At 35.4% G+C, this 18,465-nt stretch overlaps 1 protein-coding gene across 1 annotated transcript in view; it reads right to left on the reverse strand.

Moving 5' to 3' along the window:
• The window catches only part of LOC124556412 (dynein axonemal heavy chain 7-like), a 746,268-nt gene that overhangs the window by 103,166 nt on the left and 624,637 nt on the right, over positions 1-18,465 (reverse strand). The window contains exons 26-27 of the mRNA XM_047130371.1: positions 14,858-15,009; positions 1,130-1,351 (exon numbers count right to left, since the gene is read on the reverse strand). Coding sequence (XP_046986327.1) covers positions 1,130-1,351; positions 14,858-15,009 — 374 coding nt within the window. The remainder of the gene's footprint in view (positions 1-1,129; positions 1,352-14,857; positions 15,010-18,465) is intronic.

Below are 18,465 nucleotides of genomic sequence, written 5' to 3' on the forward strand. Positions count from 1 at the left end.
ACACCACAACACCCTTACATCACGGGTCAATGCCGACGCGTGAGATCGGATGTTTCTGTTGACCCCAAATGTTCATCTCTGTCGATTTTAGCTTTCTTCATAATGTTTCTCTGATATTTGGAAGAGTGTTTCAGTCTTTTCTTTGAATCACTATTGGAACAAGCCTCTTCATCCATTTTCACAAGAATACTGAAATCAGCAATACCAATTTATTCTATGCAGTGGTATCACACATTACTGTAACACCAACAGCTGAGAGGAAAAATAACCAAATTCCTGGACTTTGGGTGTTTCTGTACCTTGTTCAAACTTTCTGCCTCTGTTTGCATGGCAGGAAATGATTGGAGGGTACCACAGGTGAATGCCTCTGATGTATGAGCCTTGCAAACACGTCACAGATAAATTCAAAGTTCAGTAAATTTCTTACAGTTCTTCTTAAATCCATTGTGATCCACTTACCTACACTCTTAGATTAGCATTTATGAGCAAAGTAATATGACAGGATGTGATTTGGTCTGAGTAAGAAGAGTACATCTTGAGGTGAACTTTCCTCATGGACTAGATACATATTCCAGCCTAGGTTCTACACAGTTATTTGCTTCAATGGCAATGTTCTTTCATTTAAAAATTCAAAAAAATGACTCAAACCTTCAGTCAGTAACTAGGAATCATATATGTTTCCAAACTCCACAGAGATTCACTTCCATAGCCTGCAGAACTAGCTCATAAGTGAGAATTACATGTCATTTACCATATCCACAGGCTGCAGAATTTGCACAAATGGGTGCTACCTACTGTCTGAAATAGCTAGTGTCTGTACCATTATGATGTTACCAGATGTGTGATCATAGTGGGTTCATCTCAGAAAGTGTAATAATAAAGGAAGTGTATGGAAGGCAGGATAAAGTATTGTACTACTTTTAAAAAAATATATTCAGTTTTCCTTAATCATGTTTGACTTATCCACAACTTTTGCCAAGTAGTAGACAGATATTAAGCGTGCTTATTCAAGCCATGCTGGAACAGGATGGTAGATCCACAACTGTTCAGATATTAACCGTTAGATATTAAGCAGTGAGCAGTGAAAAGTTTCATGCAGTCGAGTAGTACAGTTTGCTTAATAACATACCTGTCCTTCTCCAAGTGATACTACATGTAACTTAGAAGTGTAATCCTTTCCCTTAGCAAATTTATCTAGTTCCTCTGTGGGGTCAGTACCAGGTGACAGGATAAACAGTAGTGGTGATGTGATGTCTGAATCTTCAAATGATTTTTCCAGATCAAATGTTGGTGGTGTTACATACTTTCTGCCCATTAGATTTTCAATAAATAAAGCAACTGCATCTATTACCTGTGGAATAATAGTAAATATATTTTATATAGAGTAATTTACTTCTCATGTGGCACTAATCACAATGTTCACTTGAGTGATTAGGATCTATGGCAACATCAAAAAACAGAGAGAGTAATTAATTTTCATGAAGCATGACGTGCAATGGAAATTATATTTATACTCAGTCTTTTCAAAATAAGTGTTAAGGAAACTAAATAATACAAGTTTGAGGTGTGTGGATTGTTGAATTATGATAGACTGCTTCTGTATGAATATTTCAGTATTATGACCTCAGTTTTTGTGTGACACTACTGTTGCATGTTCTCTGTGCCATAGCCCCAATCTACAATGCAGTTCATGCATTTCAAAACCTAAATTTTCTGCCATATTTCTATACTTATTTGTAGACAAGCCCATTCTTTTTCAGAGACTTAAAAACTTGGTTTAAAGTAATATTTCTCTTTACTGGAAACTTATCCATTACAGTGTTTTGGCAATCTAACTGTACACTGAACATCTTGCAGCAATCATTATTTTCTTTCATTTTCTGTATATACTTCTATTAAATATGAAAATCACAATCGTTTAAAACTCCTGAAATACTGTGAACTGAAATGATCTTGACGGACCTAATTAGTGCAACACTGGCCTGTGTTGCGCAAATGTCCTGTTTATTGCCTTACTGTAGAACAATCAAACAGAACTTTTATGTCCACACACAGTTCCTAGCAGCAATGCTCACTATCAGATTCTGATAATGTTATTTCAAAGAATTTGTAGAGGAACACTGCCAAAGTTTAAATCCCATCGATATAAATCCACCTTTTGTTGGCTTCTCTATTCAGAAATGGAACACACACACATTGCCATCTCAGAGTTTGTCCTCACAATGGACTACCAAGTCTTTTAAGGCTACAGTCAGATTCCTCTAATCTTCCTGAAAGATTACTGCAGGCACAGTTATATTTATTTAGGCTTTGCTCATGGATCCTAGTTGATGATTTTCAGCTGTGTACTGGGTGCATCATTCAATTTTACAAGCAGATTAAGGAAAAATAACATCTATATTCTGACCTCATTTACCAATTTACATGATATCAAGGCTTAATTCTAGTGAATACAAAATGTATTGATAATAGAATAATAGGTCAGATTCTAAAGACATTGAAAAGATGATTATTTGTGTTTTTAACATTTATTGAGAAGTGACATCTTAAATTTAGTTTAATTAAGAACATTCACTCATATAGGATGTAAATTTATTTGGAGATCCACTTTTTACTTGTTTCACCATTTATGCAATTCTGATTACATTACTGTGCAATGTTTGCAGATCACATTCTACCTCCACATTTTCTGCCTTAAATGATTCCACTTCTGCTCTGGTCTCTCTAATAGCAGTGATTGTTTTGGATTGTTATGGCAAACACAGAGCTGCAGCTATTGTAGCATTTTGTCACTTTGGTTTTCTGTGTTGCATCCATTGTTCTTCTATTCTGTCAATCTATTGATTTTTATCTATCATTCTGAGTTGGTTAAGAACCCCTAATTATGTTGACTTAGTAGGTTTATGCTGTGTTGTCACCCAACATGAAACCAAACTCGTATGCGTAACTGTACTTCTACAGTATTCTATTGAGGAAAAAAATTGTAATTATGTTATGAAAACTGATGATTGTTTACACTATTAATAATATTTGATGACATTTCTCATTCTTCTACATTTGAATATTCAATATTTCCCTGTGCTATGTCAAAGGTTTGGAAATTGGATCTGTCATGCTTCCTTGTGCTATGGCATTTCATTATCTTGACTCTGCTGGGTAATGAACACTGACATGCATTACTTTGACTTTGTATATGGTTCAGGAAGCTGGTATGTATTAATGAACATGGACTGAATATTATTAGCTTATGTGAATGTTTATGAAGATTTACATTTTATTTCAATTTGTACTTACTTGTAATTTTCAGTATTTTAATAAATGCTGATATGATTTGTCTGTACACTTAGTTACATGATGTGCACCATTTGCTTTTGTCTTTTTTTAAGTTTTTTAAAAATTTTCTCATGGAATATTATACTCCTTTTATCATTATTGGGGAGCAAGGAAGGAACTGATAAGGATCAAGGGAGATAGGGGGGAGGAGGGTGCTTGGGAACTGGTAGCTGGTAGGAGGATAGGAAGAAAGAGAATATGATCTGACAGTTTTAATATCTACACCAAAAACAGGTATCTGCCACTGCCAGAGTTAAGTGGAGAAGAGCCTCAGGCAGAATGAGGAGCAGGAAATGTGCAGCACACTTCAACCAAGGCCAAGAATCCTAGGAATGTACAAAGTGTTAGGAATAAGGAAATGCTGCTGCTAGGTAGTAGCCATGGGCGAGGTGTAGGCCCTCAGTTACAGGGAAATTTAGGGGGCAGCGTACCAGGCCACCAGTATCTTCAAGCCTAATGCAGGGCTAAATCATGTGACAGAGGACTTAGGGTCTTTATGTAGGGACTTTACACAAGACCATGTAGTGATAGTGGGTTGGACTGGTAACAGTTAGGACAGGAGTGGGACGTATGACAAAAGGTGGTGAAAAATACTGAAACAATCACTCACGAGACAGATTTTAACACTATAAATATCACACATACCAGATGTCACAAAGGAAAACAAACAGTTGGAAACAGTAACATGAGGCATTTCACAGGCTTAACAATCCTCCATCAAAACATGCAATCAATAAAAATTAAAATACAATTATTACAAATTGAGCTCCGATATTTGAACTGCACAGTAGTTTGTGTTACTGAGCACTGATGCAGAGACACAGAAATCCAACATGCAGTATTATCCTTGTATGAAAGGGTAACCTCTTACTGCAGAACAGCTTCAAGGGATGGAGGATCGTGCATTTATATCAGAAAAGCAACACAGTGCAAATCAATACATGACCTCAGTACATTAAGTGGAGACAAACACTTTGAAATATCAGTTACTGAATTAACAAGGCTTAATATCACCAAGAAATTAATAATTTTGTGTGCCTATAGATCTCCCAGTGGTAGTGTGCACACCTTTTTTGATAAATTAACAGAAGTTTTAGATAAAGTCTCAAGTACAAACATCAACACAATTCTGTGTGGAAACATTAATGTCAACACTAATATCATAAATGAATCCAGCAGCACCCTCTTAAATATCCTTTTGCATGTCCCTATTGGTCAATAGTGCAACAAGGGTTACTACAATAACTACATCAGTATTTGACTATGTGGCTACAAATATGGACAGGGAAAAATGTGATGTAGCTGTAAAAGATCTCAGACTATCAGACCATCTCCCTCAAATAACCACAGTAAAATCAGGCATCAAATCATTCCCTAAACTACAAGCCTACAAATGACTTCTATCAGAAATCAAAATAAAAGATTTTTCTAAAGAAATAGCAAAACAAACTTGGATGAAGTGTGTAAGGATAGCAATGTGAATATGAAATTCTCTAAATTCTCCACATTATTTAAACTGAACTTTGAAAAGGCATTTCCAAAAATATGCATGTCTGTATCAAAATCTCACAAAGAGAGATGGATAACGGCAGGTATTAACACTTAAAAATAACCTCGGTTCCATGAAACAGTGTCACAGTGACCCAGAACTCTTAAATTTTTATCATGGATAGGAAAAAATCTATACAAAGATGCTAATTGCTGCAAAGAAATATTTAATGACAAAATAATATATAATGCAGAGAATAAAAGCAAAGAAGTCTGGGATGTTATAAAAAAGGAAATGGGGAGAGTCAAAAAAACACAGAATAATATACTGCCAAGGGAGGGGGATAAAATCATAAATGATCCACATCACTTAGCAAACTATGTAAATGAGAATTTTTCAAGTATTGAAGAGAAGTTACAGCACAAATTCCCTGAAAAAAATATAACACCTGTAAATAATGTTGCACTAAATACAATTATGTTACTTCGAACCACAGAGAATGAAGTCAATAAAACTGTTCAAAAACTAAAAATAAATAGTCAGTTGGCTTAGATGAAGTACCAATGTGTGTACTGAAACAATGCATAGGGATTATACAAGGCCCCTTAACAAGTATAATAAATTAATGTTTCAAATCAGGGACATTTCCAGAGCAGTTAAAACAGGAAAGAGTTGTACCTTTGCTTAAGAAAGGTAATGCAGAAGACATTGAAATTTACCAGCCCATTTCCTGCTGTCACCATTCTCAAAAATAATAGAAGCAATTATGAAAGGCAGATTAAGGAATTACCCGAATAAATTTAATCTTTTAAGCAAATCACAGTTTGGTTTCTGAAGTGGTAAAAATCAGAGTCAGCCATAGTAGAATTTACAAAGGTTGTACTTGATGTTCTTGATAAAGACGAGCGTGTCACAGGCATATTTTTTGATCTTCCTAAGGCCTTTGACACAGCTAATGACTGGTTTCGATCATACCCAGCAGATTGGGTACAAAGAGTAGAGATAACACGTACTTCAAATAGATCTAAACATTTAGTAAAACACTTATCAGAACAAAAATACATTACTATAGGGGTTCCGCAAGGTAGCATATTAGGACCAATGCTATTCCTGATGTACATCAATTACTTTCCCAGTAGTGTTACTCATGGTGAAAAAAGTCTCTTTGCTGATGACAGCACTATTATAGTCACTGAATAAACAAGAGAACTCCTGCCAGAGAAAGCAAATGAAGCTTTCAAGGAAGTTTATGATTGGTGAATGAGCAATAAAATGACACTGAACATAAAGAAAACTAATGCCGTGAATTTCAGTTTGAAGAGAGAAAATGGCAATGTTAAATTAAATGTAAATGGTGCCTCTATAGGCTGTGAAACAAATGTAAAATTTCTAGGAATGAATATTGATTCAAAGTTACAGTGGTGTTAACACACAAAGGTACTTGCAAATAGAATTTCATCAGCATGTTATGCCCTTAAAGTCCTATCATCAGTGTGTAGCATGCAGTGTCTTTTAGTTACATATTATTCATATGTACACTCAATTCTTAGCTATGGCATTCTTTTTTGAGGAACAAATGCACAAAATATGAACACGATTTTCAAACTCCAGAAAAGAGCCATAAGAATAATAGCCAGAAATACAATAAATTACCAAAAGAGATTAAAGAAACTGCCAAAATACACTTATTTAAAAAGGCAGCTAAAAAGCACCTATTATGGAATACATTTTCTACATTGAAGGATTACCTAGAAAAAACAAAGTAGGGGCTTGGTTAAAAAATTATGCAAAGAAATATTAATAATGACTATAAAACATCCAACATTCCACATACCACCTTCACACTATGTTTCTTTCCTTCATTTTTTCTTTTCTAGGAAAACTACCCCCAAGCTATGCATAGCACAATACTAACACCTCTTCCTCTTTCTGAGCTCAACAGGGATGCTGACTCAATTTTTCACGATAGCAAATGGTTAGTTGTAGTACAGAAAATAGCCCAGAGATCACCAATGTGTGTGTGTGTGTGTGTGTGTGTGTGTGTGTGTGTGTGTGTAGTGAGTGAAGTGAGATTTTAGTGAACAGTGTGGGATTACATTATGTAATATGTTATTTGTAAAAAAAAGAATTTTATACTAGGAGTAAATATAATGATTGTCTCCAAGTAGAAGTCTGTAAGTGTATGTGTATACAAAGTAGTTTATTTTAAATTGGTCTAAACTTGTAAATACTTTGACATGTCCTATATCCTTGTAAAAAGGGATCTATGGATAAATAAAGCTACTACTACTACTACTACTACTACTACTACTTGCTTGCTACATTGCTTTAGTGTTACTGAATATGTTTCAGAACATTTTCTCTGCAACTGACTGCATTTCACATGCTTTACTGCGGCTGATATTTATAGCAACTTCAATTCATTCTTTGTTCTAGCATAGCTTAGTGGTTGAACTCTATTATGTGTGTTCGATCATGAGTGCAATCCACACCAAAATGATGTCTGTGTAGTTATTACTGGAGCTAATGATGTATATAAAAACGAGTCAAAAATGTAGTCAGAGCACTGCACCAAATGTTGGAAAGAATTGGACAACAAAAAACGATCATCATTAGCATTCCACACAGACATGACTTAATAAAAAGTTCATGTGTAAATACCGAAATAAGTTTCACAAACAGAAAGTTTCAGAAAATTTGTAAAGTATTTAAACCTGTCAAGTTCTTAGACATTAGCTCCAAAGAAAGACGCTTCTTTACTGGCCATGGAATGCACAGAGACTGCTGAGGAAAACATGTACTTGCTAATGCATTGTTAACAGAAACATCCAAAAAATATGAAAACACCACACCACCAATCGCACTAAAAGCACCCATGTCTAATGAAGTGTACTACTGGAAGAAAAAGAAACAGCTGCATCAAAAAATTCCCTTGCAATTAATGAAGAAGCAGACAGGAAAACTTCACCTACAAAATCACAAGAAACTAGCGGCGAATTATTACACAGTCAAAATTTGGATGCCGTTATTCAAACAACAGCTCAACAAGGAAAGTCTATGAGATCACAACATACTCCCACAACATCATATTCGTCATTGGAGAGTCACGTTTCTTCTGGGAGTACAGTCTCAAGCAGTAAGATCTCAACACCTCTGAGAAGATCGTCAAGAAAAACAAAAAAAGTATCAGCTAATAACGAAGGTTTTTTATGGTCAAGTCCCATCTTTCGCAAGAGGACACAGCAGACATAAATCTTCCTCACATAGAGCAACGTGACAACCTTAACATATACTGTCACAATGTACAAGGATTGAAAAATAAAGTGAACTTGAAATTCTTACAAGTGATACTAATGTTTTGTCAGACATGCACTTACTGTGTATTAGTGAACGCTGGCTAAAAGAGTCAGAATTACCTTATCAATATACAAAACTTCAGATTAGTCCACCACTATTCTAGGAAAAATTACAAAGGTGGTGGAACTTGTATATACATAAGAAATAGCATTAGCTGTGAACCTTTCCATCCCTGCAAAGTGTATTCCTTAGAAAAAGATATTGAAATAGCTGGGGTAGTACTTGCCGACCTAAATATGTATATAATGTGTGTATATAGATCACCTAGTGACAACTTTTCAGTCTTCCTCAGAAACTTTGCACTATTGCTAGAAAAAGCTTGTCACAACAACTCAAAAAATATAATAATATGTGGTGATCTCAACATTGAGTTCCTCGAAGAATCTGCTCAAAAGTCCCAATCAGTAAATTTAATGATATCATTCAACTTAAATATGAAAGTTATATGTCCTACGAGATTAAACAGGTGTCTTGATCAGGTTGCTACTAACATTGATTGCACTGTAAAAGTTATAGATTTTGGTTTTTCAGATCACAGTGCACTAACAATATATTTTAATCCACCACTCAATGTACTCGCAACAGGAGAAACAGTTATTAAATGTAGAAGTTATGATGATAGCAACATAAACAACTTTGTACTTAGCTTAGAGAAAGAAGACTGGAAAAGTGTATTTACTTCCTCAACGACAAATGAAAACTATGACAATTTTCTGCAGATATTTAAATATTACTTTAATTGCCACTTCCCAGAGAAAACAAAGACTATCACTAACAAAAAACAGAATGCTTGGGTCACAAAAGGTATTAAAACTTCATCAGAAAAGATGAGGCTGCTGCACAGACTTAGCAAACTGGACAGTGGCAAATCCAAAGAGTTCAAGGTATACTATAAAAATTACAAAAACACATACAGGAGAGTTATCAAATGGGCTAAAAAAGCTCATAATGATAAAACAATTAGGTGCTCTTCAAACAAATGTAAGACCATCTGGGGTATAATAAATGAACAGACTTGTAGAAAGTTAAGGATAGAGCATAAAATCACACTAAATATAAAGGACAAAAGACTGAAAATGCACATAAAATTGCCAATAAATTCAACAGCTATTTTTCAGAAATTTCCACAAATCACCTAACCAACTCTTCAAATACTGCTCACTCTCCTCCCACAAATCTCCTGACTAACTCTTCAAACACTGCACACTCTTGTCTCAAAAATAATACTCCTCTGAACTCCTTTTTCCTATCTCCTACAACACCTTATGAAATTGAAGATATTATTAAAAAAAAGAGTCAAAAAGATTTGTTCTGCAGGGCATGATCTGATACCCTGCTTCTAACTTCATAAGTGTTCAAATTACATCAGTGGACCCCTGTCAAATATCGTAAACACCTCATTTCTAGAGGGAAAATTTCCAAATCAGCTAAAACTTGCTAGAATTATACCTCTCTACAAGAAGAGAGAGAAAACGGACATGACAAACTATAGGGCAATTGCTATACTATCTGCCTTCTCAAAAATATTTGAATACTGTATGTTAACAAGATTAGAAATATGTTTAAATTCTAACAACATAATCACATCTCCCCAATATGGATTTCGGAAGAATAGGTCCACCACACATGCTCTGTATGCATTTCTAGAAAATTGCTCAAGTTTTGTTGACCATAAACAACCTGCTGTTGGTATATTTCTTGATCAGTCCAAGGCCTTTGACATGGTCGACCACAAGCTGCTGCTTATGAAACTCCATAAGTATGGGATTAGAGGTGTAGCCCACAATTGGTTCCATAGCTACCTTAGTCAAAGAAAGCAATGTGTAGAAATAAGAAAATCAGAGACATTCAGGCACTGCAGGTCAGATATACTACATACAACAAATGGTGTCCCTCAGGGATCTGTCCTTGGCCCTGTTCTTTTAACATTGTTCATAAATGATCTACCATAACGCATACCAAATGCCAGCTCCTTTCTGTATGCGGATGACACAAATATCCTGATAACCAGTAGAGGTGACACATTGCAAGATGCAGTTAATGAAACTACTTGTCATTTACAATCGTGGTTTGAAGCAAATAGACTACTCAAAAAACTTCATTTCATTTCATTTCATTTTATTATCTTCCTGTATACCATTTACATGATGTAGGAATTGTCACAACAAAGTTATCATACTAGTACAAGTACTACAGACATAATAATGGAATATCACTTTCAAGACATTTTTTAAAAGTACAAGTTTAGACATACATTTTAAAATTTTTGGCAATAAATTTACACACAATCAAAGTACTCATCTACATCATAGAAAGTTTTGCTTAAAAGGTAATTTTTAAGTTCAGTCTTAAATTTTACTTCATCTATTATTGCCTTCATGTACACTGGCAGAGCATTGTAGAGTTTTATTCCAAAATAACTTACATGCTTTTGGGTTTGTGTTGTCCTTACCCTATCTACATACAAATTCTTACGAGTTCTAGTATTATAATTATGGCAGTCCTCATTTGTATGTAGATTTTTCATATGTGCTCTTGTACACAGAATGCTTTTAAAAATATACAGTGATGGTATTGTGAGTATTTGCAGTTCTTTGAAAAGGGGCCTACAATGAGTTCTTGGAGAGTTATGTGTTATGATTCGTACAGCCCTTTTCTGAAATTTGAAGATATCTGTTAAGCTCGATTTAGTTTTACCCCAGAACACTACGCCATAAGACACGATGGACTGAAAGTAAGCAAAATACACTAGTCTAGTACAGTCTGTGCTGCATACTCTAGATAATATCCTCAATGCAAAACATGCCGAATTGAGCCTGTGAGATAAGCACTTCATCCACACCTGTGTCAATAATAAAAACAGTTGTGCAACAAATTATAAAGCCCCTGCTACATATTGCCAATTTGTCTTTCAGCGAAGGTGTGTTTCCTGAGAGGTTGAAAATCTCTAAGGTTAGACCTCTGTTTAAAAAAGGAGATCCATACGAGGTAGAAAATTATAGACCAATATCCCTTCTCCAATCATTTTCAAAAAACTGTAAGTATGAACTTCCATACTAGACAAAATCTAACCCCCATCAATGCAGTTATAGTTATCAGCAAAGATGACATTACAAACAGGCAGGACACCAAATTTCTTGGACTTACCATCAGTAACACACTAAATTGGAAACCACATATTGAGGCATTGTCACAAAAGCTTAGTAAAACCTGCTATCTATTACAATCATTAAAAGACACAGCCAGTGTAGATACCTTGAAGCTGGTGTACCATGCCATGTTTGAGTCTGTCTTGAGCTATGGCCTAATCTTCTGGTGAAAGAGCTCTGATTCTCTCACAATTTTCAAGTTACAAAAGCAAGTAGTAAGAATAATGAAATGTAAAAAGAGAACTGAACACTGTAAACCACTATTTCAACAGCTAAAAATCCTGCCACTGCCATGCCTCTATATATTGGAACTAGCTTGTTTTACAGTACAGCGCGCTCAACAGAAATGCAGACCGCCACACACATGACACCAGAAACAAAACACAGTTACAAATTATAGCCCACAACACAAAATTATATGCGAATTAAAATATACAACCACCTCCCAACAGACATAAAAACAAGCAAAAACCCACAAATAATGAGAATTAAACTAAAGGAACTGCTACTAAATCACTGTTTCTATTCCATACATGAAGTTTTTGAAACAAAATTTTAATTACTTGGAATAAGCTGTTTATTCAGTGGAAGATATTTCTACTTTGTAAGATAATTTAATTATTGTATTTTATCTATATTCTGTCTGTATCTCATATATGCATTCTGCTATGTGAACTATGTACCACAATATTTTAATTACTTGTAATAAGCTGTGTATTCACTTGTAGATATTTCTACTTAGTAAGATAATTTAATTATTGTTTGTTACTCATATTCTTTCTGTATCTCTTATATGTATTCTGCTATGTACAGTTTGCACCACTGTCATCTCTCATCACACACCACTTTTTTTATATTTTGTCTCATATATCCTATATGTATTTTGCTATGTAAGTTATGTGCCACTACTGTCATCTCTCATCATATACTATCTTAACACAATTTTTCAAATTGACTTATCCTATATCATGATGTGCTCAGCTGTACAAATTGTATGATCTACAGGACCAATAATAAATCAATCAATCGATCAATCAGCCCTCGTAAAAACTGTCAGTAACACAGATTATACCATGATTAAAGATGCTGTTACTCAAAATGTGTCAGATCCTGGTGTACGTGAACAGATTCTTAGGTATCCTGATCCAAGCTTGCAACATGTTTTGGAATTAGTGAAGTATCAGAACTGATATGGTAGTGCAGTGGTAGACTTTGTTTCTGCTCCTGTCTGTGTCAATCAGAGTCATGGTAGTTACATTTAATGTAATGGTAATGATGTTGGGCTTGTCGTTCACATTCTGAGACATGCAGCATCATAAACAAAACCAGTGTTCTACACAGTGCGCAAGTGGCAGACATGCCCCTGTCATGATGCTAAGCTCTACCATTGTGGCAAGCATGTTCACTTTCAATCTCTTTGCAGAACCACAAGCAAAACAAGCACTCTGCATGTTTTACAATGTCTCAGTCAATTGATGTAAATGCAATTTTTTCAAAGCCAGATAGTGATTCTAGTGTTGATTGCTGCAAGTCAAGTGCAACAGCAAATAGGTAACACACTTCTTCCATTCAGTGTCAGGCTGATAAATTGTTTATCACCTATGACTCTTTTCAAAAGTAGCACATATGAACTGTTAGGCAATACCAAGCTATGTAACTCGCAACTCTTTCCGCTTGCAGTGGGCATGACATCCTTGAACTAGGTACTTGCAGCCTACCAGCCACATTTCATAACATTACAAAAATGGTCTCACTCACAGTGTTGTGCTTACGTGAAAGTGAAAATATTTTTGGTGTGTCTCTTTTGATCTGTTTGGTTTGCACATCCAAGATGATGATCTCTCTGTGAACCCTCTGTAGCTACAGACAGGGTACCTGAACTTTAGCTCAACTTTATGCTGAGTTTAGTGACATTTTTCAAGATGATATAGGCAAAGCTAACAATTTTGAAGGTCACATTACCATGAAAGACAATGCACAGACATGGTTTTGCTGAGTGTGACCCATTCCCCACACTATCAAAGATAAAGTGGCACAGGAACCCTTAACCTGACAGGACAATGGTGTGATTTCCTCTGTAGCAGCCAGTCAAATTATCCTTATGTGCAGATTTCAAGGCAAATATAATTCCACAGACTGTGACTGATGTTTTTGCCTTGCTATGGCCTGAGAAACACATGGACAAGCTTGGTGCAAATCTCTTCTTTTCCAAGACTGATATTTGTGACGCTTTTTTGCAGCTTTCTTTGGATGAACAGTCCCAACAAGTTTTGTGATTAACAACCAAATGAGTTATTTAAGTTTTTGCAGTTGCCCTTCATCACTGCATCAGCATTTGCTTTTTTTCAGTGTTAATTATTGCAGTTGATTGCTACAGTTCCTTCTTTGAACTATTTTGATGAAATGATAGTTTTGGGTTGTTCTCCCAAAGAACATCTTTCGTCTCAGGAAATTGTTCAAGTACTCTTAGATGCTGGGTTAAAGTGTAATAAAGCCAAGAACTCTTCCTTCCAGACTGAGACTGAATATTTAGGACATATTATCAACAGCAGAGTATCCACCCTTTGCAGTCACACATAACTGCCATCCAGGATCTCCCAGCTCCTCAGATCATCACTGAATTCCAGGCTGTATTGGGTAACCTGATGTATTACACTCAGTTCATTCCAAATACTTTGCAGATTGCAACTCAACTGCATCATCTTCAGTGAATGAATGTTCTGCTTGGGTGGACTAGGGGGTGAAAATCTGCATTTCAGAAATTGAAATATGCTTTATTGAGTGATTACTGTTTTGTATGTTTTGATCCCGCTAAGCCAGTCATGCTGGCGGTTGACACACCGTCTTACAGGGTTGGCACTGTTCAATCACACAGAGTTGAATTGTTGGGCAGACCATTTGCCTCTGCATGTGAACTTCTAACCAAAGCACACTGCACTTATTCATAGGTTGAGAAGGAAGCTCTTGTTATCTTATATGTTATTACCAATACTGGTATGGCACAAAATTTTACTTGGTGATGGACCACAGGCCACTCACCTCACTGTGCAGCCCTTCAAAGCTGTCTGCACATGGCACAAAAGTTGCAGCATTTGTCATTGTTTCTTTCCAATTATCAATATAAAATTGTGTAATGACCAAGCATTCAAATACATACACTCTTTCTTGCCTACCAGGGCAGTCACACTGTGTAATGAAATTTCCTATGCTATGCCCAACTGTATCACATTTTGAGTATGCCAAATACATTTTGAGTTTGACTAAAAATTATTTTTTTAAAATTAGTATTTCATGTTTTAGTTGTGAACAGCAGTTAATTGTCTTCCCTTTGGACTTTTAACTTTCAGAATCATCAATATATTCATAAATACTGATGAAAAACTACGAATTTTCTATTTGATATCATAGGAGTCATTTATACAACTTAATTTTTTAATTGTTATTTTTTTGCAGTAGAATGTGATACTTTCAAACTTACAAGGAGTCCAAAAATCATCTTATGTATAAGTGATTTGTTTCATGGACTGACCTGGCTTGGATGGAATATTTTTAACACAATTAATTTTTGAAAGTGAGAAAGCCTTGTTTCCCAAGGTGCTGGTAACTTCTCAGTCTGTGGCTGCAAGTGGTTCACATATATTTTCCATTCCTCTTGCCTTGTTTCCACACTTTCTGAAAATCCTGCAAACACAATAATGAATTAGGGTCTAAAATGTTAGGAGACCTTACATTGAAAAGATACTTAATGTTTATTTTAACATTTTGATTATTTAAATGTTACTGCAGGACTTTTAGTTCCATATTTCTGTCTCAACAGATATTGTTACAACATATTGTTGTCATTATGCCCTAAAACCATTACTTCCAAAATGTAAACTTACATCTGTTCTGAAACTAGTTACGAGTTTGAAGAATATGATCAGTGGTAAGTGTTAAAGTTGACAGATATGATGCTCCTAGAAGGTAAGGAGTTCGTGTAAAAGGAGAGGAATCTAAAAGGTGGAGCTTAGCCTAACTGAGAGGCAGATCTGTCATGAGTGGAGACAGATGAGTGTACTGACTTGTTGTAGGCCAGATTCTAAGGCAGTCTGTCCAGGACAGAAAACACTTAGGAGGCATACGTGTATGGAGTTTGATATTTCTTAAATGGGGAATTAGAAAATGACTAACCAAACATCAGTTGCTGAGGGAGCAGGGAGGAGAATGAAAATTGTAAATCATGAAATACTGGTTACAGAGGATATGCACATAGCAAATGATGCAGACATAGAGATTACTATTGTAATCTCATGTTGCAGTATGTGAGTCACAGCTTTTGATCTATTACTCAATACATGGTATCGAGTATTCCACTATCTTTGAACCACACTCTACATTTATTATTCGTATTGAATGTAGTATGGAAGAATTGTAGATTATAGACCTACTTATGTTAAACACACTATTTCATCAACAAAAACACAAACTTTTACTATTTGTAATAATGCATTTTTGAGTTTGTAAGCAGTTAAAATGAAGTTGTCAAATCTTAAGGAATATTAATGAAATTTTGAATTGCAGTTATTTTCATATGTCATTATCTTTTTGAAGTTCCGGAATATCAGCACACAAATATCAACTGCTTATAAAGGTATAATATAAATTATGAAGTAATTTGCTAAAGTAAAATATGCATTTCTCAAGTGAGATTATATGTAACTGTTGGTAACTGAAATAATAATGCTTTTTATAGGAAGCTAAATTTTTAGGACTATAGATCTACAGTTCATATTTTATGAAATTTAACTTTGGAAATCTGGGTATTTTAGAAAACTATATATGAAGAGTATGTTTATGTTTTCCCCTGAGTGTACTATCATGTATAAACAAATTTGTTCTAGTTTTTCTACATTGTAAATTACATAAAATTGTCTTTGCAGTAGTACCTAAATTGACTACATTGTTGAGGTTTTACATAATTAATTGTTATTGAGACTGCAGGGCAACTGATAGTTGTTAGAGTTACACAAAGAAAGCAGTTCCATACAGTGCAGCTATAAGAGTCTTGTAATGGTAGTAAGCTGCATGGAATAAATGAAGAACTTATCAACTAAGGGGTGGCAGACTTTTTTCATTTCAAAAGAAAGATACCTTCTGTGAAATGGATAAAGGATCCAGCATTTTTCAAGAACAATAGCAACAAAGTTTCTGTAGTGGACAGTATATACACTGTGTGATGAAACTGACCTGGATTTCATAGTCTCTCCTCAATAACACCAAACTGGATCACCTCAAAGATGAAAGTTTACAAAATGTGGAATGATGGTCATTCAAAAGTGTACCCAACATCAACATTTAGATTTAATTATCACACACCTTTATTCCTTGCAAAGTTTAGTTGTCAAGCACAGCAACCAGATTTTACTCTATGAACAGATTGTTAACACACTTATACAAGTGGTGAATCTGAATGTTCTAGTGTGAAACAAAAACAATGTTTCTATTTATACAAAAATATCACAGTTCTCACTTAGTGCAGTTCCAGTTAAAAGCAATTACACTCCAGTGGTTCAGATAAGTGAGTCCATCATATGAGCTGTGAGTCTAATAATGGCTCAATTTGATAATAATGATAGTTCACAGTACTTGTGGATCACATTACAGTTCAGTTAAAAAGCTCCATTAATTTAGATTACATGTATTATTTGACAGTACCTACACACTAATATTATTGAGTTTCACAGTTGTCAGAACATGTATTTTCACTTACAGGATGTGCATAATAGTAGCACAAGTCAATAATGAATGGGCATCTGACATAGTGTTACTCATTACCTCTCAAACCATGGAATAACTTTTTCAGATCTGAGAAGTACACTCAGTAACTTCATGACAGGCAAGTGAGTGCTTTTTCTGTGAAGTAAGCAATGGAAAAGACTGTGATGTACGATGAAGGTGACACTGGCAGTGCTGAAACCTTCACTGGGATGTGGCAGAAGTGTTGTCAGCTAACAGTGAAAGGTGTTGTTGCAGCAACATGCCTAGAATATGGAAAGGTGATGGAGATTGAATGTTTGATAAAATACTGCCATGAATGCAAAGGAAGCAACCAGGATCATGTTTGTGTTCTGAATTTCTGGGTTCAATTCTCAAATGGAATCAGAGGAACCTTTCAGAATCCTTTGAAGGTCAGAAGAGATTTGTGTTGCACATTTTGTGAAGCATTTTAGAGACGAAGGCTTGAAAATGTGTGCAAATGTGTTCAAAACTACATTATGTAAGCCAGAAAACAATAAGGTCCACAACACTGAGTCCAGTTAGTATGACATACATATTTTTTTTTATTACAGTCTCTATTTCCAGAGATCTTCTATAGTTTGTCTGCTTTACTCTTTCATATTATCTGATAATTCAAAAAGTAATGTGTGAGAATGCCAAGTCATAATTCATGACCACATTTTCATTCTTATGCAGTCATAAAAAAACTTAATTATGTCCAATAAAATCAGATATATACATATATGGGGTGATTTTTTCCACCCTGTACAAACTCTGGGGATTGATCAATGAGAGGATACAGAACAACAAAGATTTAGTGAACTTATGTTGGAAATTCATGGTTTTCATGCTAGAGACCATTTTATCTCATTATACATTGTTACAGAGACTCCGGCCCAATACAGACTGTACCATACAGCCACACTTACAGTATGAGTTGAAAATGGTTCCCATGTGCCTCAATACATGCTTATATGTGCCATAACTTGTTCTGTTACACACATTCACATTGGCCAGGCTGCATCTTAACAACGTCAAAGGCAGCATCAGTACGCTGCTCTAGTGTTTCCACATCTGGAATGGGCTCTGCGTACACAATACTTTTGGGCTGGCCCATAACCAGAAATTGCATGGGTTGTGATCCAGTGAAAGAGCAAGCCACACAACTGGACCCCCTCTTCTGATCCATCGACCAGGGAAGGCCCGATTGAGATGCGTTCAGATGTTAACCACAAATGGGGCTAGAACACTGTCACGTAACAGCCACATAATCCTTCAAATCATCAATGGAACTTTTTCCAGAAGGGGAGGCAAAGTCACCTGCAAGAAACACTGACAGTTCTGGCCTGCTAGGTGACTTGGATGGAAGACTGGTCCCAA

This window comes from Schistocerca americana, chromosome X, assembly GCF_021461395.2.
Source record: "Schistocerca americana isolate TAMUIC-IGC-003095 chromosome X, iqSchAmer2.1, whole genome shotgun sequence".
Taxonomy (NCBI): Eukaryota; Metazoa; Arthropoda; class Insecta; order Orthoptera; family Acrididae; genus Schistocerca; species Schistocerca americana.